Below are 27,831 nucleotides of genomic sequence, written 5' to 3'. Positions count from 1 at the left end.
ATGTATCTGTCAACCATCAAACCTTAACCTTAAGGTGGATTATATAAATATAGAATTGGTGGCTAACTATGACCTGTTGCCAGTTAGTATGATGTCGCTTTCTAAAATCGTACTTGGTGACGGTTTATACACGAGTCAACACTGGAACAACATCCATAGTAAAGAATACACCATCCATGAGTTCCACACAAGTAAGAACATGGCATCTTAAAGAGGTGGAGAACCCCAAGAGGACGTGCATGGCTTCATTTGGACGGCTAAATCGAGGCCCAGAGTTTGGCCTGCTGTGGCAATGTGTGTGTGTGTGTGTGTGTATAAGTGAGTGTGTGTGTGTGTGTGTTTTGGACGGGGGGTGGTGTTCCATGTGACATTAAAGCTGATCTGGTGACAGTTTCTGTCTGGACCGCAGGCCTTGGCTATGCCCTCTGGCCTGAGGAATTCCCCCACTCCCTAAAGAGGGGAGCAGCTCACAATGTGGGAGGCCTATCGCAGAGCGCCCCCTTTTGGCTCACAGGCATCTCAGAAAGGTCATGAAAGATGACATATCTGGAATCTCATGAAGGATCCAAGCTTGGATATTTCAGTCTAATGTGTAATACTAATATCTACACCCCAGCCTTGGCCATTGTACATACAGAACCATTCTTCCACCACTGAATGAGTCTTAAAGTCATCTACTGAAAGTTTGCTTTGTATATGATGCCTAAAACATGAAGAAAAACTAGACATACATTTGGACATGTTGGCAGTGATTAGTAAATACAGTGTAATTATAAACCCTTGCATTAGATGGTTTAGCTTTTGGATTTCTATATGTTCATCACCAGTTTGATGCTTGCAACATTTTTCTGAATTTGGGTCAAAAGCATTTTTACCTTATCATCTTACTTTTGATTAATGTGTAATATATAATTTGGGGGTTTTAAAAGCAGATTTTATTGCCATCTTTATGTCAAACAAATTCATCTAATGATCTTATTCACTGCTTTTCAAAATTCACATGTATTACACTTGAACATTTGAATTGTTCACTAGCAACACTTCATCCATCCTCATTCATAAAAGACTAGAACATTCCTGGAGGATACTTTTATGTCCAAGCATGATTTCCTCTGATCATCTACATTTCATACTGTTTCTAATTTCAAATTGTCATTTTTTAGCACTTTGACAGCATCAGTTTCCAGACATGTTCACTGGTCATTTTTTGCAAGTCCAAGTCAAGTCTCAAGTCTCTCACCACGAGTCCAAGTCAACTCTCTTATGGTTGAAAACCATGAATTGCCATTTTAATCCTGCTTTAAGCGAAGGGTTTGGTAAGGCACGTCTGGTGGAAACTAAAAGAAAGAGGTGTTTGCCTTGTGTCTCGTGCTCTGAATCCGAGTTTGACTTCGGAACAAGTTTGGGCTACGCCACTGCAAGCGGACATTATTTGATCGTTAAACGGGTTGTTTGTTTTTAATAAATAACAAGCAAGAATAATACCTAATTCTGTGGGTTGTGCTTTGCTACAGACAAACAAACAGCAGTCTGCTGAATTAATCAGATAATTACAAATAAATATGCAGCCTATAGGCTTATAGTCCATGTACTACTATAAATAAAAATCCAGCAAAATGTAAACAATAATTATCATTAAAGAAGTATATTTATAACCAAAGAGAGGTAGCTGAATGCAGGGCACTAAACCAATAATAAAGATAATTATAGTAATAATATTAAATTACATTACACAAAGATTGTTCATGAGGTCCCAAAGCTTGAGTCTGAGTCATTTGAAAATGAGTCTTAAGTCGAGTCTGAAGTCACTGTTTGAGCGACTTAAGTGCGAGTCTCTGAGTCTCAAACTCAAGTCCCCATCTCTGTCAATTCCCAGATCAGGGAATACTTACCAAAAATCTAAGAAGCTTAGGGTTAAACATTACATTTCTTGTCTTTCATTTGCATAAAGGTCAAAAAGATTTACAAACCAATGCTTTCATTTTTGCATTGCATTTCACGTAATATCCACAATATTGTTTGGAATCAGGTTTGTAGATTCATAGATTCGGCCACAGGTTTATGTTTCAATCTCTTTGCTGAATCCCAAAATCTGGCAACATGTTCCCTGAAGTTATATTTAACCCTTCAGCATTTATTCCTTAAAAGCAGTGGCTATAGGAAGTGATAGGAAAAGTTTCTTACTTATGGCCTCCACGAAGGAGTCAAAAAAGCGGAAGGGAAACAGAGGCTCTGGCAGTTCACGGAAGAACAACTTTAGCGCTCCAGTGATGACATGGATGTCCTCCCATTGGCTGTCGCCCAAATTCAGCTCCTCCTCTGGGTATGCAAAAAACAGAAAGGAGGGGTTATGGGGACAGAATCAAAACATCAGGCTTTTGATGAGGAAATTAGAGACTGAAAATCATTATGTCAGTCTTTTTGTTGTTCTTTGTTCTTTCACTAAAACACCAAAGTGTTATTACATCCCCAGAGAGTTCCCAAACATAGTTCAGTCATTCTTTTGTATGTTGAAAAAACAACTTTGAATATAACAAGGCATAATTGCATGCAAAACACAACACAACAGTATTTAACCTAAGCTTTCAAGCGGAACATGATTACTGTTATAACACTTACTTTTGAACAATGTCTACGTAATGACATTATAACACCTCCATAAACCATTTATGACAACGTCGTGAAAAATAACAGTTAAAAAAGAAGTAATATTCTCCCCTTTTTTGGGTTTCAATGAAATATCTGTCACCGGTTTTTGGTCAAAATGCCCCAAGGATCAAACCCAACAGCAGCATTATCCCCATGTATAAACAGCCCTGTTCAGAAAGACTGGTTTCAGCACCTGTTCTATTAAATGATAATGAGCCGCTCGCTGTTCACCCTTACCCTGAGTGCACAGAAGTGAGGAGCGAGAAGCAGAAAGTCTGTTTTTAACTGTTTTCACTTGGTTCTCTTTCTTCTCCATTCTCGTTTTTTCAGTGCTTTTAGTTTTTCAAACACGTTGTGTCTGTGTTGCTGAGTTTAATCTCATCTCTGCACTCTCACATAATAGCGCTATGATTGGAGAGACTCAGACGAGGGGTCACGGCAATAATGAAGTATTTGCACTCTTCACTTAAGAAGCAGGAGAGACTCAAATCCACTTGTTTTATTTCATGTTTACTGACGTATACTCTCAGAAAAAAGATACAGTAGATGCACATTATTGGTCACTAAAAGTAAATGTATATGTACTCATGATGGTACCACCACAGTGACAGATTTTCTGACAGTGTGGGCAGACCACAGAAAACTGAGCGTGTGGTAATGTTTCACAATGTGTGTGTGTTGGTGTACTCCAGATCCTCAAATTCATGTGACTTGAGACAGTCAGTGATATAAAATGGTTATTTATATAGAAATAACATGGTTATAAAGCATATTTGACTCATGACATTTAAAAGTATATGCTTTGAGATGTTGCTGGATTGTTTGGTTTAGGACAGCACTTGTAGGTCTTGTAGGATTCTTTATAGCAATGCTATAAACAGATCCTGTCTTTTATTTTAGTCTAAGGTTCATTATCAGTATGTCACACAGCATCTTACAAATAGATAATACATAAACCATTCCTATATAATCTATATGATAGGTTCTAAAGTTCTGAGAATCAAAAAACAGAATCCATAGCCAATAAATGACATTTTGTAATTGAGAAAACGGTCATTAATATTGAGAGTTATAAAAACAGGTTTGTAAACAGAATATTTCTGCATATAATCCTCTATTTTGAAGAATCTGTTTTCACTTTCATTCTGCCTTTTCTCAGTTGAGCTTCTCTCAGTTTCACCATCACCTTCAGAAGCTTCTCACTTTATAACTATCAATACTAATGACAGTTTTCTCAATTACAAAATGTCATTTATTGTTTTTTTGGTTCTCAGAACTTTAGAACCTATTTTATTTGACGCCATATTGGAAGTCTTAAAATGAAGATGAAGGTTACCTTGGTCCACTATGAAGCGTAGTTTCTGAATTGTGGACAAGTTGCCACTCACCCTGTAGATACCGTCAGCCTCTAGCCCTGAGACAGCGATGTAAAATGGAATATGAAAGTTATAATTACACCATAAGAAACAAAAAATTACCACACTTTCAAAATCTGCAGCAAACCAAAGAACATACCTCGTTTTTCCACTTCCTCCACACACATCCGGACAAATTTGGGCACGGTGGTCCCTTCACGTTGGCACAGAGTCAACATGTGACAACCAAACACACAATCTATGAAAAGAAATCAATTATCCGTATAAATAATACATTACACATTCATTCATAAAGTGATAAATGAAGCAAGACCTTATGGACAGGGCACCAGTCCAACACAGGGCATCACACACTCACCCAGTCACTCATACACTCACACCTGTGGACAATGTCCCTCACTCACCCAGTTATTTTATTCACATAGTCAGTCAGTTTATGAATGGGAGAACACTGGGAGAACACACTACACTCCTTAGTGTTAGGGTTAGGATTGAGACCTGACTAGTTGTGTAATGTGTGTGAGTGTAGCTACACAAGGGGCAGCAAATATGCCATATTTAGCCTCAAGTAAAACAAGGTTCATGACCAAGTTATTTTTAATTATTTATTTATTTATTTTTAAACAAAAATCGCAAGCCGCCATCATGTGGCACACTTCAATCAATCCGGGAAGTGTCAATATGGAGTTACCCACAGTCTATTAACTTGGCGATTGAACTAATATGGGGCCAGCCGAGCTCTCCCTAAGGCTTATGGAACATCAAAGATGGCCTGCTCTCGTTTGAGCGCTCGGGAAGAGATAGGGGGAGGTGGGGGTAGAGGAGTGTGTGTGTGTATGTGTGTGTGTTGGGGTTGAGGTAGGATGTGGGGTGTGGGGGGGTGGGGTGTTGAGGGGGAAGTTGCTGTGCTAAATGCATAAATGACTGGGAGCGAGCCACCTTTGCATACAAATTCCTATCCGCACCACTTCCCCAAGAAATATGTGGAGGGAGGGAACCTTTTTTGAAATAAATTACCCTTTAATGGTGCGATACGATGTGAAGAGCGAGAGTGATATGGAGAAGGATGTGGCGCTAACTAGCTTGCCTTGGAGGGGCCACCTGCGCTATTTCTTAATCCCAGAGGACTTTTATTTATCCCGTCAATGCCGTCCTCTTTGATCTCCTTTTTCCCCCATAGATGCTCAAACGACATTAAAAACAGCCCTGTTAGACACCAGAGGAAATTACAAATATCATCACCACTTCATCTACAAATTTCCCACCCTGCTTTTAATGCCAAGAAAGCTTTTAATGCCACGTGCTGTAAGAGTGCATTGGTTACAGGCTTGAGCAGAGGCACATGCTCTTGCTCGGCACACTGGGAAATTGATTCGTCCTGGGAGACGAGGGAATTTATTTTGTGGAAATGTCTGGAAAATACCTGGAAAACTCCATTAACTTATATCCCACATTTCGCCAATCATACAGTATTTGAATCTTGTCTTCATAAGACTTTTGCACAGGATTTATAAGGCTTATATACCACATTTATGTCAGGCATAAGCCTGCACACATCAGAGGAAAAATCACTTACATGTCTTACAAATCATGATTATAAAGCTTTATATGACATAGGTAATACCTTTTAAAAACGAATCTAATAACTGTTAAGGAGATACATGTGCTCACATGCTATAAAACTCTTAAATATGCTTATAAGAAGGTTAAGATAATAAAAGTTAAACTAATACTAAAAGCATGTTTAAAAATATGCATACATATTTAGTTTCAGATTTATACATTATAGAAGAGTTCTTAGGAATTAAAACTTCTCATTTTTAACTTCTCATTCTTGTCAAACAGTGCTTTAATGGGTTATAAAACCACACACTTTGAATTATAAAGTGTCTTTCCTGTTTTTGTACCTACTTATGGGCAACTACAAAAGCTTATGCCAGGTAATATAACGTATCATCTATGATACATAACACACAGTGGAGATACTCCATTTGGCTAATCAGCGGAATTTATTTCAAAGTGTTCCGTGCAAATTTGACCTAGTGAACTTTCAGAATTCATGTTGCTGTCAGCTTGCTTGGAAAATAGGCGGCATGCCCACAAAAGTTGCATGAACATTTGACATTTGTTCCTGTTTTCTAGACACTAGAGCAGGGGTCACGAATAATCTGGGGTCTGGACCCAGACGCTGTCCGATCTGGACCTGGACCTGGAACTGATAAGAGCTGTTTAAATTTGAGACTAATTTTGTGACTCTTCTAATCATTATGGTTCAGGTTTAGAGGTCCTGAAAACTCATATACTTAATTATTAATGCTTTCTGTATATCACATGTGAGGCTACTCAGCCAATCAGATCTGTGCATTATGATGAGCGCTTTGACTTGAATGAGTGACACACCGCTGTCCTAGGACCAGTAAAATTAACACAAGGCATATGATAAAAGCACATTTGGGATGACATTGTTGTGTGAAAGGAATGGATTTTATGGATTAGGTTTTTGGATTAGCCCCATCCTTCAGCATAAAAAGCTAATCAGCTTGTTGCTAACAGATGAAGTCCCTCCCTCCAGCAATAAGAACAAATCAGATTGCTGGTTATGGAAAAGCAGTAAAGTCAACTGCAACTACAAGACCAGTCATTAGAGGCATTATTTAAATTATGCTTTATCTTTTTTCAAAAACATTGTTTTATTAGTAAATTCGACTTGAAATGATAAAAAGGATGTTTTAATAAGAGTATATGTTGTTTATAATTATTTATAAATCCATTTGAAATATATTGAAATGTAATTGGGCCGCACGGTGGCACAGCAGTTAGTGTCACAGTCACACAGCTCCGGTCTGTGAGGAGTGTGTTCTCCCTGTGTCCACGTGGGTTTCCTCCAGGTCCTCGGGTTTCCTCCAGTGGTCCAAAAACATGTTAGTAGGTAGACACTGCTCAAAAGTGTCCATAGGTGTGACTGTGTGAGTGAATGTGTGTGTGTGTGTCGTCCTGTGAAGGACTGGCGCCTCCTCCAGGGTGTGTTCCTGCCTTGCGCTCAATGATTCTGGATAGGCTCTGGACCCACTACCACCTTGAACTGGATATGCGCTTACAGGCAATGAATGGAATGTAATTGAATGTTTAATTTGATTTGACATTCGGTTGTTAACTGCATAAAATGGTGCAATAACTGTACGCTATTTTAATGTACAGGACATGGCACTAATCATAAAGTTATACATTATGTTCTGACCTTGGCTCGAGAAAATGTTCTTTAACTGGAACTTAATGAATTTGAATGAATTGCCCCTGCACTAGAGCGTTACCTTTAATGAGGCCTTTCTCCTGTAGTGTTTTCATGGAGGGCCGTCTGGAGATGAACTTCTTCAGTCTGTTCTTCACTCCGTTCTTATCCGCACTGTCTGAGGCACTGTAGTTCAGCTTAAACACTGTAGACCAAAGAAGATAATGGACAGCTTCAATGGTCAACATCAAAATGTCATCTGTGGTGGGTAAAATATTTCTTCATTCATGACAATGGCTCCAGTTGCCTAGCCACTATCAGTGGAGAGATCAAACATCATTATTTTAAAATGTCCTTGGGCTTTATGTGAGTTATTATTTAGTTCCATATATGCATAGAAGTAAATCTAGGCTTCTACCCACTTTTAGCACTTGATGATAGCTTCTTATTAAGGCCACACCCACTTGTGTCACACCCAGTAATTTAAACCACACCCACTCGTTTGGAATTCCTTCAGGACTTTGTAGCAAAATCAAACTCCCCAGCTCTAATTTTGTTAGGGTTCTCACTGTTAACTGTAGTGGATTGTCATTGGTCAACTAACACTCAAGGGTCCTCAAGGCAGACTGGTTAATTGCCTGAACACAGTCTCTTGATATTTTTGTTACTCTTTGTAATGTTCCCTTTTTTGGTTGCACGCATCACTCACTGAGAGAGCGTCTGTTCTCAGGCTTGGACTCTTTGCCTTTGACCTTTGTTGAGTCACCAGCTCGTCGCTGTAGGCACTCTGAGCTGTTGGACCTCACCAGGGAGGCCTTCCCTCCACCAGGCCTGGTATCACCACTAGACTGGAGGAAGAAAACAAGAGACATCAGTCAGAAATGACTCACTGGTGTAATTCACCCCCTCACGCACACATTCAGTCCTAGAGCTAATGAAGGTGGAGCTGATGGAGGTGGAGGGCCTTTATTTGCTAAACTTTGAATAGTTTCACCGAGTTTTCTCATTGAGATTAAGATCTGTGTGAGTGTGTTGTTTGTGTGTGTCGGCTGGGTTCGGTTTCACTGGGGAAAAGATATCATTCTCACTGAACTCCATCTCTCGGATTATCGCTGATGTTTAACCCATGGCACTCAGTAATGCACATGGGCATTTAACACATTCATTTATTTTTACACTAATTAATAATTTAACTAAAGTTTGGACAAACATTTTCCCATAATTCACTCTTTTTGAAAAGTATAGTGATGTAAAAGCAGCTGTATTTAGCAAACTAAACACATCATCACTACTGTTGACTTCAGAAGGATGATATTGTTGTGTTGTGATGACAGTTTAAGACTGATAGACAATATTAAAATTAATTTAATTCCATTATGTAGATCTTACATTAATTGATTTAATTTACATTTAAATATCCATTATTAAAAGCTTCAGTTTTATGAATGGATAGTATGATTATTCACAATTAATCACAGCAAATTGTACGATTAACTATTATTACTGTTAAACTAATCTTTATATCTTTAAAAGGGCAACTTAAAAGGCAAATAAACCTTGTAACAGAAGATAATGATCCTGTTTGTCCCAGACATTCTAGACCATTTTTATTCATCATAACATGACATAACATTTCAAATTAATTCTGAAATCAAAGAGTACAAAAATGTGACCAGAGGTTAAATATCTTTGGGTGATATACTGTCTGTGTTGAACTGCTAGTGAGCAATGAGAGGCTATTTATAAAGCAGAAAAAACAAAGCCGTGCATTGACTGTAATAAAAATACCAATAGATACTGGAATGAAGCAACTTACCCATCTGTCCACTGCTTTTTTGATGGCATCATGCCATTTTTTGATCGTGCCATAGTCATCTGACTGCAACAGGAACTCATCTCCAGACTTGGTGGTGATCTGGGGATAATTAAGAATGAATGCTGATAAAGTTATGTACAGATGGAGTGTTTATACATTGGTTCTTTGATAGAGGGTATTCATTGATAGCTTCTCTTCTTCTTGGTTTTGGGACGTTAGAACATTGATGTGAGGATTTCAAGGTAACCACATAATTATTAATAAGGGCACATGCCAATGCTGAATTATTAGTTTGGATCTTAAAAGTGTAACACTCCAGAGAAGATAGTCGTACTGCTCAATGTTAGCATTGTGCATGATTTCCTTAGACTCATTTGTAGCTGCTCTAGAACCTCTACAGCAATACGTAGAGAGAACTTTAAGTGGCTGAATTCTGTAACTATAGAGAATGTCTACAAATGTTTGGATACAGTGTGGTTAAAGAAAACAGTCTTGTAGCATCTTATGGTTTCAAATTCCAATTCTAGAGAGGTTAGTTTTAGGCCACATAGTGATACATATGCAAAATTGACAGTGCTGGCTCTTCCAGCATATTCCTACATCTGCGCCATGACATGATGGTAAACAAAGCCAAGGAAGACTGGAGACCCTGCTCTGGGGGGATGTCAGAGTTAGTATGATACCTGCCTAAATGCTGCACTTGTTTTCTCCAGTGAGACGTGAACGCACATGGCACCGTCATGCGGCATAAGCGACAGCCTCCACCAAATGCCGTTGCTAAGGTCAGTGTTGTCAAGGACCGTTGGGGAACTGTGCTACTTGCTATTGAACGTGGCACTCTCTGCACTTTTTCAGAAGCAGACTTCATTTTAAAATGGTGAAGGTCTAAAAATACCACACGGAATCACAGGGCAAGACTTTGTCTTCCTTAGTCACTCTCCATTGCCGTTCAAAGTTTTGCGGCTGTTTGAAAGAAGCTCTGCTGACTGTGAGGGAGGATGGCAGCGGGGAGTACATCAGTCTCTTTGGGGCGAGAGTGGATTGTAAGGGGAATGGTTCAGGGCACAAAATCCTGTCAGAATGGGTTTGCCATCCCTCTGTTCTCTGCTGTATAGCAGCATGCTCGTTCCGAAGCTTTGTCTTTCCTTGAGGGCGCCCGCAGACATGAGCGTAATAGGTTTTGCGCAGCTGTGGACTTGGAACGCCTGGTTTAAGAATTCATTTATATAGCAATGGTTATGGTAGCAATGATCATTTCCTGAATGCTGTGTATGTGCATATTTATCTCTGATGGAGGATTTTGATTGTACATTTCAATCTACTAGCACTTTATATGATAGGTACCTCTTTGTTTCTACACACATTATACTTTTTATAAGCTCCAGCAGCACTCCTGTGTCTGATCAGTGCCACTGCAGTGCCACAGAAGGATCCACCACCCAAATCTGGTGTTTGGTAGTACAAGGTAAAAGTAGGCTAAAAAGTATGCACAGCAACATGTGTACTACACTCGGAAATGGTAAAACTACAAAGTGCTACTGTATGGTCAGTGGAGTTAATAAAATTGACAGAGTGTAGAAACAAGCAGGTATTTTGAATCAACTGACTCGTGAATCACTGAATCAAATGATGTTCTGTGTGTCAAATAAGATTGAATTATTTGCTTTTGCTTTTAAATTGAATGAAAAACCTGTGAAATTATTTGTTGTCAGTGCCGTAATTTTCACCCCTACATCACTGGCATTACAGTTTGAGCCCTTTCAAGTAAATTAAATTGATGACTCTATTAACTTCTCTTTTAAAAGACGCTATAGAAACATCCCTCTGAAGGTTAAAGAGATTCAGATCCTTTGGACATCAAAGGACACCATTTTCAGGCAGATTATCAGAGGAATGTAGAACCAAGGCAGGGCTTTCGTACAAAAGCAGCCACTAGGTTTGAATGTGACGTTAATCTCTTACAAATGTACACAGCTATATTCAGCTTTATCCCTCAGCTGCTGGCTGTAATCTCAATTTCCAAAGCTTTTGTCCTGATCTGTCATATGTTCCACTCTTCTGGAACATGTTAGAGCTTGGCAAAAGAAAGAGATGTGACGTTCTAGCAGTGAGAACAATGTATGGAATCACTTTTTGATTGAGAAACAGTGGCTTCTGAAAGAAAGACCCTTGTGGCTCTTGTCAACTGTTTGATCTGAAAGATGGGATATGTACCAGATGTTTTTAGACACATATTAAAAGATCTAACTGTGAGGATTTGATGGCACTCAGCTGTGAGAACAATAGTAAAGTACTGATGTTAGATTACTAGTTCTGGATCATAATGGCCACTTCAACACATTGAACACTTCAACCCAGTTCCACTGCTCCATGGCTCAATGCTGGAACCTCGTTGACCAATCTAACGCTCCCCTCTGTTCTTCAAATAAACCCTTAAAAATTGATCTCCATTCAGAATTACACATTAAGAACTTGCTTCCTATATAAAAGTCCATTGCCTTCAAATTGTCTACGATGTAAGACTACACCTTTGCCTTTGTTCAGTATTTGTTCAGTTATTCCCTGCCTCTATCTCCACGTTTACTTCTATCAAATCTCTGCAGCTCGGAAGGCTTAACTTGCAATTTAACAGGATTGGTTTCTTAGGTTTGATGATGTCAGAAACCATCATGTCATAATTTAGCCTTGTTAGATTGTCTTTGGAGCACTGCATTTTCAACTCTGACTACTCACTTCAATCTTGAAACATTTTCTAGTATATAAAGAAGACAATTACAAAAAATGTTAAACTCTTGTTTTTCACTGAATGGGTTGTTTGGACTCCCGCAAATAAGGTTCTAAGAATACTTAATGGAACCAGTTCAAGAACCATAGTTCATTTGTTTGAAAATCACTATCAGAGACTCATATAATAAACTTCACATAAGCTAATAAAGCAATGTAATAGGCTTTCAGATGATGTTAGGGATTCCCTAAAGCCAAAATACCAAAGAGGGTTTCATGTTTAAAATCAGGAAAGGGCTCTTAGATGAATGCTACCAAATGAAAAGTAGCAAGAAACTGTGACATTAACAGCAACACGACTCCAAAAACTCCAAAAAATCTTGAAGTTCTGCATCTTTTGCAAGGAATCGAAGAGCAGTAAAACATAAAAGTGCAGTGCTTTTTTTTTTTTTTTGCTCCTCTGTTTAATGAGGAATAATTTGAATATCCGGCCTCACATTTGGACTGTTCATTAATGTTTAATTATGCGAATCAGTACAAAGAGCAGAATGCCATTTGTAACATAGCATTTGTGTTTTTCTCTTAAATTAAACATTAATTTGAGAACTACATAAAGACACGACTCAACTTTGAAGCACTTTAGATTGTGGGGTTAATTATCTCCAATTTCCCACAAATCTGGCAGATGACTCCAGCTCAGGAGGCTATCGCTGGCTACGACAGGAAGAAAGAAAACACAAACCAAGATCCAGAAACAGGGCTAAATGTGCAAGAAAAGTTGAGGGTGTTGTTTTTGGTCTCCTCTTGTTTGAGAAGATTGCTACTGCATTGCGTTATATTTCGAGTTCCAGTCCTAATGTTTTCACACTACTACAAGATAAAGAACAGAACCTTTGCTTTGATTCTGTTAATGAACACAGCACTGGGCAATAGTCAGAGACCTAAAGAGATTTGCTCTCCTTAATTTCTGGTCAAAAACAGCCTTTAATTTCAAATTCTTCATTTTTCAGGAGATTTAAGAAAAAAAATGCATTAAAAATATGTAGAACAATGTGACATGTAATAACCATGCAAGAGTTGTCAGACCACTACAACCGTCCTCAACACTTAATGATTTCATATTTAATGGAGGGGAGGAAATCAGGCTTTGCTTTGAAGTAACTTCAGACCTGCAACAACCCACAGAAATGTGTCCTATTGCCAATGGGAGACAAACACCTCAATTATGTGGGTCTGAAAGGATGTGGAGCAGTTAAGAAGCTATTGCGAATAATGAAAAAAGATACAAAAGTAGCTAGAGATAAAAGAGTGACAAGGAAATCTGTAGATTTGGTTTGGCTACTTTGATTGTGAAAAAAAGGATATTCAACATAAAAATCTAAGACTGGACTCTGGGCAGACAGTAAATACTGACACATTGGTTCTTGACCATTCATCATTTGTGACATCTACTATGCAATTATTAAAATGAAAATCTGAAATACCCACACTAGATGACATCAGACTTACATTAAAATATGATTTAAACAGCACCTTGACCATGTCTTTTGCTGACCAATGTCTAGCTGGTATATTTACCGTAATGAGAACTATAGGGCAATGCAGAGTGTGCTTACACAAAAACAACAACAAGTCACCATCACCTTCAGCATCTGTCCAGATAAATAGAAGACCTAAAGCCATACAGGTCATTCACAGCTGTAATCTCCATTGTAATCAGTTGTTTGTGACTCAAATCCTTTATTAATCCTCTGATTACCACTGACAGTACAGTGCAGTATAGCTTTTTTTCCCTCTGAAGTCTACAATTAATACCCAGTGCTGCATAAGCTGCTTTTGTTCACCAAGTTCTGGCAACACAAACACTCTTTTCCTGCCGCTGACCCATGAACTAATCTACAGAGATGAAGGGAATGGGCCAGTTGTGGGACTGACCACAGTAATATTGTATTGATTCCAAAGACTCAGTAGAAATATTAGATCATGTGATTTGGATCTATTTCAGACCACACAACCAACAAGAAGAAAGGCGTTCTGTAGGCACAACATGACCCAAAACTATTAATTATTGTATGGACTTTGCCTGGTTAACTTTATATGCCAGTGAAGAGGCTCCATGTTTTATTGTGAAAATTGTTATTATCTGTGATATCATATCACTTTGACGAATTGGATTGAGTTAATATATGTCTAGGGGCTTTTATTTTGCAGCTGTGTTGGATATTAATGTCCCTTAACACTGCATTTTTATTTATTTTGTAGAATGTATTTACTGCCAATTCTTAATTTGCTCAACAATATATGATGCCTGCAACCAGTTGGGTAATGATGTTATTGTTGTTGTTTTGTTGTTGTCGTGATGAGAGTGAAATGAACCTTTCTCTATTAGTTGCAGAAGTAAATTTTAGAGATTTTGGTCCCACTTTATATTGTGTCTCTAATGGCTGTGTAGTTACACATGACCGACATATGCAACAACAATGTAACTAATGATGAATAAGTACCTATTAAAGATGGATTATTCAATTACATATGTGTATCAACTTCAGTTTTACACCAATGGTTCTTCATATTCTCTCTCATGTAATTACACACATAGCATATGTGCAATTACATTAGCAATCAGACTGGAACCAGATTTTTTTGTTCCAGAAGCTTTTTCTGGCAGTAGTTACATTGTTGTTGTTCATGTGTAACTACACAGGTATTAGAGACAGTTAATATAAAGTGGGAACTTTTTTTGTGTAACATATGATTGTAATTCAATTATAATGAATAATGACCTAAAAGGTAAGCAATAATACGCAATGTTCAAGAACGCTAACATCCAAATCACCATCTTTAGCTCATCGAAACCAAACTCACACATACTTTTGGATACAATATTATCCCCAAGAAAAGAACAAATCAATGCACATGCTTTTGAGGCATTTTCCCCTGATAGAGCTCATAACGAATGCAGTGACAAAGAAATTCTTCTCACTTGCTATTTTCAACCTACATTATTTTTAGTTTTTTTTTTTTTTTTTACTTAATTGTGATATTTTTTGACACTGCTTTTACTGCACGCTAACTGCCATGATGAAATGGTCACTGCATTGTGTTGCCAGATGAGTGCGCTGCCACCAGTCACCACAGTAACGAAACATTTTTCTGCCATGCTCACACATGCCAGCACCTCGATCTAATTTATGTGCTTCTGCTGTGTTCAAAATTTCCGTATATCTTAATTGCTAATAAGCAGTCAGTGAGCCATTGAGAATGTGTTGACGGTCGTGGTGTAAAGACCATGGGTTGCAGTGTCTATAAAATGATTATGATACAAAGTTTTTGAAGATATATTATTACCCAGATATATATTCTGCTATTTTATTTCCAGATTTACTCCTATGACTATGACAGTGTCAACACTATATCTAAAAACTAAGAAAACTCAAAACTTTTAAATATGTTTTGAACTGTCATTTTGAACTGTAACTTAACAATAGCAGTGTTTATCACCAGTTCCAGTCATGAGCTTTGTAAATACATCAGTGATCATTTACATCTTTGTTTGAAAAAAAAAGCAAAACTGAATTTACCTATAATTTATTAACATGATCCTTGAACTTTGATAGTTAACAGTTTCCACTATTCCTGAATCCTAGTTTGTGTGGTTTGCTACAGATTTATGAATCTTACAGTAGTAAAAAGCATTTCAAGCTCATATTATAGCTTCATTGACACATTCTGCAGTGTGTGTGTGTGTCGTGCTCTTGGTGCATAGTCTCTCAGACTTGACAGGCCCCAGTAAGGCTGTGTACGATGGGTATAACCACTGACAACCTGAAAAACACTTCATAATTACTCAAGACAGTGAGTCATGTCATTAGCTCAATTCTGTGAAGGACCCTCACTGCGCTGAGTTTAATGATCCCATCAGGCAGGAGGCCATACCCCTGTCTAGGCTGGGGACTAGACGGCTAAGTTTAAGATCCTCAGATACTTTGACAGCCTCCGAGGTGCCATATTCACTGCAGCAATATGCTTCATGTCAATGATATTCTTCGTTATCACTGGTGTCAGTCCTCATATCAAGTGTGACCACACTTGTGAACTGGTCTACTTTGCACTAGAAGTAACTTCACCCAAGGGAATACTTCCATTTTGTTGAATAGAATCATTTTATGGTGTTTTAGCCTTGGTGTGTTCTTCATAATATCCTATGCATTTGGACTTTTATGATGTTGTCTCATTAATTTAATTGATTTTCTGTTTTCCCCATGTTAACTATGATGTTTTACCCTTCCAATGTCTTACTGAAAACCAGAATTACATATTAAAGGCTAACAGTCTATGTTGTGTGGTTTCAAATCATATTTTTTCCATTGAAAAGTTTATAATTATATTGATATAGTCGAAAGATATTTTTGTTGTTGTTGAACTATAAGATAGATTCTACAACATGGAATTTAATAATATCTAAATTTATAAAGATAAGACTACTACTAAAGGAAGCTTTCCTATGTATCCTGTTATTTTTGAACGCTGATTCTCTGCATTCTTTCCGAGAAGATGACATTGTTTGTGATATCAGGAATGAAGTCCAGATCCATTAGTTCCTGGTTTCCACCAGGTTCAGATTTCTGTTGCTGTTTCCTCTTGTGAAGGAGGTTGGAAGCATGTACTGTTTTCAGGATGCACATTTGTTTTTTTTAGTGGAAGGTATACCCTTGTATCCTAAATGGTGCCTTCGACCCAGAAGGACTTTAGAGATCCAGAGGGCTTGGGGGATAGTACGGATTCAAATGAGATCCTTTCTGGTCTGGCAGCTGCACCATCTAATCAAATGACATATTTTGGCATTCATATTATCCAAATCAAATGTTGCGTTTCAAGAAATGGTGAGTTAAACGATCTGTGTAAATCTGGGCGTCGACCCCAGTACCCGTTGGTGTGTTGTTTCAGAGCTGGGAGATGTCTTCCTGCAGGAAAAACTGTGTTGATCCCTGAAGTTCTAGTGTTACCAATTGCGCGTGTGGGAAAGCAGGTCGACCTTCGATGAGGCTTTGAAAAGTGATACCTGAATGTGGTTCACGGCCTCAAATCCATCCACTGAGAATGCAGGAGTTGGATTCTTGAAAGCAGTTGTGGTGGAGGTCATTGGGAGTTGTTGGGTTGAGCAAATGACTGGCATTAATGGACTCGTACAGGAGCAGTGTCAGTTTCATCAGCAAAATGAGGTGAACAGAAGTTATGAAAGTGAATCAAATTGAATTGTGTTCTCTTGCATAGTCCATGTCTACATATTTCTTGTTTTAACACAGGTGTTGTCCTCCTTTATTAAAAAAATCTCAGCCTACATGAAAATGTATATCATACCTGTTTGCTTGAATTATGATGTGTACACACACACATATATATATATTTCTGTAATGTGTAATTGTAATTTTGTCCTTTTATGGTAACTGAGTAATGGCAGTTGTCAATTATATATATATATATATATATACTCTTGTATAAATTGACAACTGGTAGGTGGATTGGCGACTCAAAAGTGTCCATAGGTGTGAGTATGTGAGTGAATGTGTGAGTGTGTCACCCTATGATGAACTGGTGACCCCTCCAGGGTGTATTCCAATCTTGTGGACCCACCGCGACCTTTAACTGGATTCGCGCTTAGAGATGATGAATGAATGAGTGAATGAATGTTACTCAAAACGTATTTATACACTTAATAAAAATACCACTCTCCCCACTGTGACAGGCTCAGTTTATGCTTCATTGGGTGTGTCCCTCTCATGGAGCAATATATAACATTATAATACGGTATTTTTGATACATCCAGACCAATGAATATTTCATAACTGGAGAAAAATGACTGATGACTTCTTAAAGTTTGGAATTCCAGTTCTGATCTACAGTGGATTGTGAGTTCTACTTTCCCTCCCTGTGTTGCTGCCTTTTGACCATTTCTAAGTTCAGTTTTCTCTTTGACATATAATTTGCGAAAAACGCCAAAACCATCACAGGCTAATGTTGTGCCTCAAGGCTTATGAGGCCGAAACGAGAAATGCTATCAAGCCTAATCCGTGAAATCGCAGGGAAATAAGAATCTCCACCAGTTTCTTTGCCATGTGGAATATGCAGAATGATAAAAGTGTTCATTAAAACAGTGATCAAAACGTCCACAAAAAGGAATTCAGCTATCTTTGATCTGACAGGGATCTTTTGTTTGGCTCTAAGCTCCCTAGATCTGCAAGTCTTCTTCCGAATGCTTTGCGAAGTGGAAATCTAACTGCAGCCACAGAATTAACAAGTTCTCCGCACTAATTTCTAATCCTGGCCAAAGTTGATTGACAGTGTTGTCAAGACCACAAAATGGCTTGGTCCCATCATTACAAGCACCACACCCCCCGCCACCCCTCCACACTGTATACCAAGTTTGGGATTATTTAAGATTATGCCTTAATGCCTGGTTAATCTCCCTCGGAGAGAAAGATTTCTGGGCGAAAGTCTGGACAGTGGCGGTGATAAGACATCATCATAAGCACATCAGGAGATTGGGTATCTGCTTTTCATTTCCCATTCCCTTTATTATGAGACTATCAATGTATTGATTAATGCTGGGCCCTCAAGCACCAGTCAAGATATTATCGCGTTTCAGATATTGCCTAAACATTCTGAGGTCCTAATGTTTTTGCCCAGTTCCAAGTCCATCTCAGGTCATTCTGTAGTTTTTCTGCTAACACTTCACTGTAGGTTTCATAAAATTGGCTGTGTAGCATTACAAGGCATCATTCAATTAACTGATTTTATAACAAGTTGAACTGGTTTTTACCATGCAGAAATGATCTTCCAGCACCAGTCCCTGTCATCATTAATCCCCTATAGTGTCAGATTGCAATCAAATCCTGACATCAATGGTAAAAGTTAATAGAAATTTTCCAACCTGAAATACATTTTTCCGGCTTGATTTATCTGACGTCCACTCTATGAATGCGCCACAGAGGTCCACTCCATCTGGTTTGCATCCGGGTTTCTGCGGGCAAGATTTAAGGTAGATATTTCAGAAGATAATGCTATTCAGAAGATAATGCTACTGGAGACAGACAATAATAATTCACAAATGTTTTCAAACCTTTTGGGCAGAAATAATTAATACTAATATTATGTATGTGGTACAGTAACAGCATGAAGTCCTAGGTGCTAAAATATCAATTGTAACAATTCAAATCTGGAACATGATAACTCAGAAGAAGTACATGTCCAAACGCCACCAAAAAAAAAAAAAAAAAAAAAAAAAAAACTGTGGAATTCATATGCAATCACTTAAAACATATATTTAATATAAAATAGTGCAAAGACAATATTTTAAATTTTGAGATGAAGAAAGTTTGTAGTTTTTTAATTTGATGCGACAACACAATTTGAATGGTGCATGTTTAACTATGTTTTCATCTCCTCTTCTTTTAACAACACTCTGTAAGTGTTTGGGAACTGAGGAGACCAGTCGCTGTAGTTTTGAAAGTGAACTTTTTTACAATTCTTGCTTGTTAAAGACATTAGCTGCTCCACAGCTAAGGTCTCTTTTATAGTGTTTTTGATTTCATAAAACACTAGTTGTTTTCATTGCAAGTCAGGTCTGGACTACTTTAGCTCCAGGACTCTTTTACTAAGGAGCCATGCTGTTGCAATCCATGCAGAATGTGGATTGGCCTCATCTTACTGAAATAAACAAGGCACTTCCTGAAAAAAGATGTTGTCTTGGTTGCAGCATTTGTTCTATTTGCAATTAAATATAGGATTTAAATTAATTGGACATCAGTGCATTCTGTTTTTATTTAAATTTTGTCCCAACCTTTCTGGAAATGTGGTGGTATTTGTGAAGATGGTTTGTAAAACTATAAATCTGTGTCACATACACACACATATGTGTGTAGCAGAGGAAACCATCATAATAAACTGGTTCTTTAATGTTTTTCTGCATTCTAAACGCGCTGTAAATGAACAATATTTTGTAACAGAACAGCAACATGTGCGGCAGCTAGTTTCCATCAGATTACAGATAAATTACAACAATTGGCTGCACATATTATCACACACAAAAAAACTTAAATAACAGATATTTTAGCCTACAAAAGTACATCAGATCACAGATGTGTTCTTATCACAAGTCTTGTAAGATAGTTTCATTATTAAACTTCCTGTGTTTTTGACACACACAGTGTGTGTGTGTTTGTGGGGGGGGGGGGGGGCTTGTGCTGGTGTATTGCATGCACTTAGCCTGTGGTTATTAATGTGAGAAGTTACCAGATTAGCCACGGCCTCTTGTTTGCTCTCTTTGTAAAAATGCAGCTCACTTGAGGAAAGGACGACCCAGGTCAGTGTCCAGTTTTTCCTGTGGTTATGGTCAGAGTACAATATTTAAATGAGGCTTCAATGATAGTTAATACATAGATAATAGATATGTAATAAATCCCATATTAACATGCCCTTTTTGCTAATTACTTTAGCTACTTTGCGTTGACCGTTTTGTGCTACCATAATTTGTACAAAATTTATCATGAAGCCAAATCAAACAGGATGTTTTAGAGCAGCTACACATAAGCTTAAGGTCACCAAGCAGCAAAAGGAGGTGTTACATAAACATCAACATTTTTGGCATTTGGTGCTCTCATCTAGAGTGAATATAACTTTCAGCCATGCTACAGAGGTTGGCTAATTCAGTTTTTAGGAGTCTTTCCAAAGGGCTAGGGTTAGGATTGATGGGGATTAAATCTTAGGGCAGATGCAACCTGCAAAATGTAATATATTTACACACCTCTGTTTCTTTCCCCCTTCTAAAATCTTGGCTTTGTTTAAATACTCTCCTTCCAAATTGACATGAACCTGCAAAGAAATTACCGTTCAATACCTTTTAATACAAACATTTAAAATACTCCATTTACACACCACAATTAAAAGTATATTTTATGCCACTGTGAAAGAAACAAACACACACCTGAAGAGACTGTCCAGCATTGTGTTGTGATTGGTTCCTTCGATGCCGGTTTAGCTAAATAAATATACATTGCAGATAAATTATGAATATAAATATTGTATAAATATATTATATTACATTTTTTTCTATATAACCACAACTGCAATAAAACTGCATTTCCATTTTTTTATTTACATTATTTAGAAGTAACAGTTACTATTTACACATTTCCAATAGAATGTTTTGGAGTTAATGGTTTTGTTCTGACATTAGCAATAATTCGCTTGGCTTTATATAAAGGTTATAGGGATTCTGTTCGTTAAATGCAATGTACACAAATGTAAATGGAATTTCTTTCTTCAACTGGCATTTATACGCTGTCATATTTATACACATTTTCAATGCTAGCTGTGTAATTTCCTGGAGAAGATTTTGCACAAATGAGCTAACAGAAATGCCCCAAATGTATCTAGAATGGAATAATGTCTGTTGTTTTCTTCTGGAGAATTATGTCTGAAATGTGATTATAGATTTTACTTTACATCAGGGTCATTAAAGTAATAATTAAAATGAAAATTGCAATTTAGCACTTGCTTTTGTAAGTGTCACTGAATTCTATCTTTAATACAGTTGTGTTCATTGTTGGTTTTAGATGTAGTTTAGGTTTATTTTAGATCCAGCTCTGTCAGGTTTTACCATAAAACTGGATGAGGTTTGAGGCAGAGATTTGGATTCCATTGTATTTGCACTTCCCTAAACTGGAAAGTCAGAAATGTGTGAGCTGTCACAGAGAATCCTGGGGTTCTTTTGAAAGCAGTAGAGGGTAAATGTAAATGTTTATTAAACAGTGTTAGTCTGCCCTCTACTGTTCACTCTCTCACTTAGATGTTTCTTGTGTTTATGAGTCTAAAGTTAAACATACATTTCTAAGGAAATCCTCCAGATTTTCCCGCTATTCATCCAAATATTCGTTTACATCAATACAGCATTATTAATATATAATACATATTTAGTATTTATACTTATTATATTTAGTTGTAATAGATACCTTACATGTGCACTTTTTTATTTTGAAATATATACTGTCGCTGTCCAATTAAAAACATTCATCTCCCAAAATAGTAACTTTACAGGAGACAACCTTCGACCTTCTTAACTCTCAGTGGAAGTGAATGTAGAAAGATTGTATTCCAAGTCATTTTGAAGCATTTCTATTGGTCCATTCATCATGAAATTTTCACACAGTGTGAAGGACAACTACTGTGTTCAAAATGGAGATCCCAAATGGAGATGCGTGTTTTTATTTTGACAGTGTCTATATATTGTGCCACATTTGCACAGAATAAGTTATATATATATATATATATATATATATATATATATATATATATATATATATATATATATATATTTCCTCTCAATGTTTTCAGCATATAAACAGCATTTGTCTATTAAAGTATGCAGACATATGTCCCCTGTGTATACACATCTCTTCACTCTTTTAACGTCAACACACGGTGCCACGTGACATGGATAAAGTGTTAGTTTTCAGGATGTTTTTCTTCTTGTGTTCCCATAGCAAAGTTACTTTGAAACATTGACAGCAATCTTGAATTTTTGAGTTTTACTATGAGCTCCAAAAACATTACTGTACTGTGTTATTACTTGTTATTTTAATCATCTGCTTTTTGTGCCCAGCTCTCAGGGTGTAAACAAATTAGGCACCTAACCCTTCACTGCTCCCCGGGCGCTATGGCTGACAGCCTGTTGCTCTGGTTGTGTGTGTTCTAAAAATTGTTTGCTAGTGTGTGTGTGTGTGTGTGTGTGGAAATTCACAGAATCAATTTTCTCAAGGGAATTAATTCACTTAAACCTTTTCTTCTAAAATTAAAGCCAGGTGCCAAATACTAAAAGTGCAGCCTCCACATGATGAGGTTAATTTGATTAAAGTTCAGTGATGCTAGTAGATGTTTATGTTGATTTGGTCGTGACAGGCTTATGAAAGATGATCTATGGTAATGTGTGTGTGTGTGTGTGTTTTGGGGGGGGGGGGGGGGGTAGGACATAGAACTCACAGGTTTCTGTGGTGTGTCAAGGTCTGGGATGATCATTGATTTGGTTTGGCTCAGGCGTTCTCCGCTGTTGTTCGTGGCGTTTCTGATCCTCATGGCCACAGCTCCCTGAGGTGGCAGCACCAAAGGCTTCTGCATGGTGGAGGTGGAGGTGGAGTAGGTGGTGCTGGGGGAACAGTTATATACCATTAGCACTTGCGGTCATTCTACAGTAAATTAGAATGTGTAATACTACTGTATTTTGTTTTAAATTCTGAGAATTATTCTCCTAACAGTTCACTGTGTACTGATCTCTCATGAATGCCGGTAAGAAAGATGAATCATGGGAAAGAATGTAGTATATTGTTACTGTGAATCTGAGTGGACGATGACTGCAAGTTCATTTTCGGGAAAGATTTGAACAACACTGAGAAAAGGTGAACCTTGTACCTACTGCATTTAACCAATATTCATGATATATTTTTACTGCTGAAGAGAGCACTAGAGATACAGTTCTCATTTTCTCAGTGTTGTTGAATTCTATTCCAGAGCCACGAGACTGTATCAAATTGTGCAAACGTAAAAAGCAGCAGTAAAATGTCTGAAAGCAGAAGCTCAACCAATTCCCCACCATTGGAAAGTGTTTATAAGAATAAATGAAGCATGTTTGGATCAGTCAGCTCCAGGGGATGGAGTGAGTTGCTATGAGTTGAAGTGCAGTTTGTGATCCTGCTCTGATTTGCTAACATGGGGACCTTAATCACTAATTATTACGATTGAATACAATCAAATTCTCACAGGGATGTTCAAATTTTCTAGTCTACGATGTTTTCTCAAGAGAAGAGGCTTCTGTTGCTGCAGCATATTAGTGATTTCAGTTGAAATGAAGGTCAGATATCTGCATCAAAATAATGGAGATGGACTCTACAGAAGCTGTTGGTCAAAACTAAATAAGACCCACTGAAATGTAGGATTTCTGAAGGAGTCACAGAGTCTGTTTCAGTTTTAAAACTAAAACCGTGAATCAGAAGTGTCCAGACACTCAGCTGCTTTAAGAATTTCTATTGAAAAGCCTTGCAAACAGGAATGAGCTGTACATAAGCTTAAGGTTAGAATTTGAAGGTTGTGCTCCAGAGCTAGTGTTCATGTGGCTGGATGCAATCAAACACTTGCCACAATATTCTCAGAAGAACAGAGACCGAAACTACGGCAAAGAAGGAGCACAACCCTTTAAATATTGAAAAGAAAGCTTCGGCAAGGCCTGAAAATGTAGATCACTAGGCCTTGATTCACTTGTCATTGGCATGCGTTACATTCTCTGGTTCGCACTGTCAGCGCAGCTTCCTGCTCAGAGGCTTGCATCACATTGCAACATAAGCTCTTTGCACCACAGACTGTGAAGCAACACGTCTCTTACACACACTCTTGGGTTACCCTCTGTTAGCTCCATGTCTTCAGGAATCTTGTGGTTTATAATCAAAAAAGATAATCTGGGATCCCAGAAGCGATGTGCATTAATGTGTAATAGGGTAAAGTTACTGAAAGTGCAAAGAGAGTGGTGATTAGAATCAGTGCTCAATTGGTTGGATTTATTTACTTATGTATTCGTATGCTAATAGGACATGACCTTAGAAAATCAGTACATATTCAGTCAAATCAAAGAACACAAATGTTCATAACACTTGTACATGAAGACTAGTTGTGATTCTTTAGTATTTTATGATCACTAGATTATCACTAGAACTATTTGCGTATACTTAATTATTCATTCATTCATTATCTGTGACCCTTATCCAGTTCAGGGTCACGGTGGGTCCAGAGCCTACCTGGAATCATTGGGCGCAAAGCGTGACTATACCCTGGAGGGGGGGCCCACACACTCACACCTATGGACATTTTTGAGTCGCCAATCCACCTACCAACGTGTGTTTTTGGACTGTGGGAGGAAACCGGAGCACCCGGAGGAAACCCATGCGGACACGGGGAGAACACACCAACTCCTCACAGGCAGTCACCCGGAGCAGGAATCGAACCCACAACCTCCAGGTCCCTGGAGCTGTGTGACTGCGACACTACCTGCTGCGCCATATTATATAAAATGTAATGTCAGTAGAATAATCACTTTTTGGATTTTACCGTTAGGGTTAGTGTTAAGATTTGGTTTAAATACAAAGTACATTCACAAAGGGCAGACACGCACACATCCTGGGAATGGCCTTTTAGTCAAATATGTATGAATTAATATTGAGGTTTTGGCTGATACTTGTTAGATACTGCTAACAAGTCAGGTGATCTATGTTGCTTTTTCATATATTAACACTAGTCCTGGTCTACACCACATTCTTAGTGGTGATACACTGTTGAATTTAAAATGTAGTCCTGGACTAGGCTTAATCCCTTTCTGAGAGACATTTTTGTCTGTCTCAATTCCTAGTGCTCTCTCTTCATTTTACCACATGCATATCATAACATATGCAATAGGCCATCTCTATTCTAAGAGGTCTTAAACATGTTGCCTAACAAGGGACCCTATTATGACCCGATACAAAGGGAACACTGAATGTGAAACAAATTATCTTTGTTTGCTTGTTTCAAGAAAGAACGGTAATATTTTTTTGTTTCAGCATCTGACCCCAGCTCATTCAAACTCCTAGTCCTCAGCTTCTCCAGTATCAGTATGAAATGTGAAGTGACTGTGTGAGCTGAGGGGAGTAAACGCCAGTTGCTTGAAGTGAGGGCACAAGCAGTGACCTCATGCAGCATCTCAGTAACCTCTCTGAATGTCACCTGAGATTCTGACCACTTAGACCACTGCCTGAGTAGACACTGAATTATACGGCAGCTCACTAGTAACAAAGGAAATGCCTATGACACCACTCTCCAAACAAAAACAAAAAAGAAAGTGAGTGGAGGTCAATGTAAAATGTTTTATTCTGTGTAATTTTAGAGCATTTCTGTTGGTCAATTCAACTTGAATGTTACAGACAGTATGAAGGACAGATTACGTAATAAACTAAAAATCCACATAAATAGAGATACAGGGTTTTTTTCAGTCCAATACTTTTTCATACAATTTCTTAAAAAAGTTAGAATTCTAGTAAGATAGGTACATTTCTTGGACTTTATTATAGATTTTGAAACATTGCAGTGAGGATTTGGTGGCTATTACCCCTTGCCAGATTTACAGAATTTGGATCATAGTAATTCTGAACGTATAGGATGTACGTCTATGACTCAATCTTGTGACTCAGGGTAACTCAAAGTCTGCAAGGCAGAATTCCTGAACAGTAAAGGTTCTTTGTTAATAATCTTAATTATTAATTTTAAAATAATAAATGTAGCTTCTCTGTCATCAGAGACGTTTTCAAGCTCAGCTCTGAAAACTCTGCAGCTATAAACTTCACACCTCTGTGGGCGCACACACACACGTTCACACACAAACACTGTCTCACACACAGCAATCCTGCCATCGCTGCATGGTAACACTCAATGTTTAAAACGACAGGAAATAAATAAGAAAGAAAAAAAAAAAGACCAGCGGAAGCCAAGTGCCAGCTCATACGCTTCTATATATTTAACAAGATTCTGACCTAGACTATGGACACAAAACCACATTTTTTCAGCGTTTAAATAAATTAAATTAAATATAACACCGCCAATTTCAAAAATGGTGTAATAAGTCGGCTTTGTCCTAGATATTACGATGTAATTACTGCCCTATTCTGAGATTTTCTTAGTGCTAATCACTACTTTATTCAGCAATTGCATAAATGATAGCTTTATAAAGCTTATAAAGCCAGAATATGTTCATTAATGGTGCTTATTAGTAGTTTATTGCATAATCATACGTTAAAATCTAGTGCATAAACATTGTAATGTCTGTTATTATGCCGTTAATAACACTTGTCAGTTCATTGGCTGGTAATCAACTTATCAACTCTCTGCTTATTATCTTAATCCACATTAGTTAATAATAACTCATGTAATGTAATATTAACTAATGGAGTAGTTATAAACATCAGGTTACTTGGAAGCTACTGTTATTACACCTTAATAAATTAGTAATCAGAATGAAATTACAAGCTACAGGCCTGATAAAGCCTAAGTCAATAAAGTATCCAACACTGAGAAATATCACCGTGAAATATTTTCTAGAAATCGCACCCATAAAATGTTGATGTTCCTAAAAGTCAGCTCCTGCTGTTACATCCTGTGTAATTAAATGACACATCTCTCCCTTTTGGATGGTTGGTAGGTTTAATCGAACGACCGATAAATAAATAAAGTGAGAAAAAGATGAAGAATACAGTAGGTAACACTTACCTGACCCTCGTCGATACAAAACCCTATGTAATCTTGAGATAATACCTCAGCAATGGAGTGAGAGGAAAGTGAATGTGTGTGTGTATGTGTGTGTGTGTGTGTGTGTGTGTGTGTGTGTGTGTGAGTGTCTCATTTAGAGGAAGTGTGATTGCCTCACGTGGTAAATGCTCGAGTTTGAAAAATTTCTGTCTGTAAGAACTTTTACATCTTCGCCACTTCCTGGGCCCAGCACCTAAACTGTAGTTTCTCAAGATGGCTGCAGTCAGGGATTGAAGTAGATGATCAGAAGAGTCGCCACTGATGTTGTTGAGAGTGTTTGGCTGTGATATGGATGTCTGTGGAGAAAATTAGTGTATTGTCCATTGCTATGCTCATTTTACTGGGTACCAGATATTGTAGTATTTAATTCATTCATTCATTCATTCATTCATTTTCTGTATCCCCTTCATCCTGATCAGGGTCGTGTTATGTCTGGAACCTACATGTATTCATTGTTTAAGGCAGCTACACACCCTAAACATAGCCATTCATTTTTCAATCCTATATATTTAGTCCAACTTTAAATTATGTTATAGCTATGTAGTTACAAATTGTTAATAAACGTAACAGCACTATAACTATTGGTGATGTATCCACTGTAACAGATGGATTGTTGCATACAATGCAGCTTTTATTACAGGTGTATGTAATCTTTAATGATG

At 37.7% G+C, this 27,831-nt stretch overlaps 1 protein-coding gene across 1 annotated transcript in view; it reads right to left on the bottom strand.

The window, feature by feature from the left end:
• arhgap15 (Rho GTPase activating protein 15) overlaps window positions 1-27,222 on the bottom strand; it is a 47,821-nt gene extending 20,599 nt beyond the window's left edge. Inside the window, exons 1-12 of the mRNA XM_066641152.1 lie at window positions 27,131-27,222; window positions 22,832-22,994; window positions 20,778-20,831; window positions 20,598-20,665; window positions 20,087-20,174; window positions 18,726-18,815; window positions 9,071-9,169; window positions 7,964-8,102; window positions 7,337-7,459; window positions 4,165-4,263; window positions 3,986-4,063; window positions 2,185-2,319 (exon numbers count right to left, since the gene is read on the bottom strand). Coding sequence (XP_066497249.1) covers window positions 2,185-2,319; window positions 3,986-4,063; window positions 4,165-4,263; window positions 7,337-7,459; window positions 7,964-8,102; window positions 9,071-9,169; window positions 18,726-18,815; window positions 20,087-20,174; window positions 20,598-20,665; window positions 20,778-20,831; window positions 22,832-22,966 — 1,108 coding nt within the window. The 5' untranslated portion in view covers window positions 22,967-22,994; window positions 27,131-27,222. The remainder of the gene's footprint in view (window positions 1-2,184; window positions 2,320-3,985; window positions 4,064-4,164; window positions 4,264-7,336; window positions 7,460-7,963; window positions 8,103-9,070; window positions 9,170-18,725; window positions 18,816-20,086; window positions 20,175-20,597; window positions 20,666-20,777; window positions 20,832-22,831; window positions 22,995-27,130) is intronic.
• Between the last annotated feature and the right edge of the window lie 609 nt (window positions 27,223-27,831).

This window comes from Hoplias malabaricus, chromosome 12, assembly GCF_029633855.1.
Source record: "Hoplias malabaricus isolate fHopMal1 chromosome 12, fHopMal1.hap1, whole genome shotgun sequence".
In the NCBI taxonomy this organism is placed as follows: Eukaryota; Metazoa; Chordata; class Actinopteri; order Characiformes; family Erythrinidae; genus Hoplias; species Hoplias malabaricus.
Note: the sequence above shows the minus strand (reverse complement) of the source record. Positions and strands in the feature narration are given on the sequence as shown.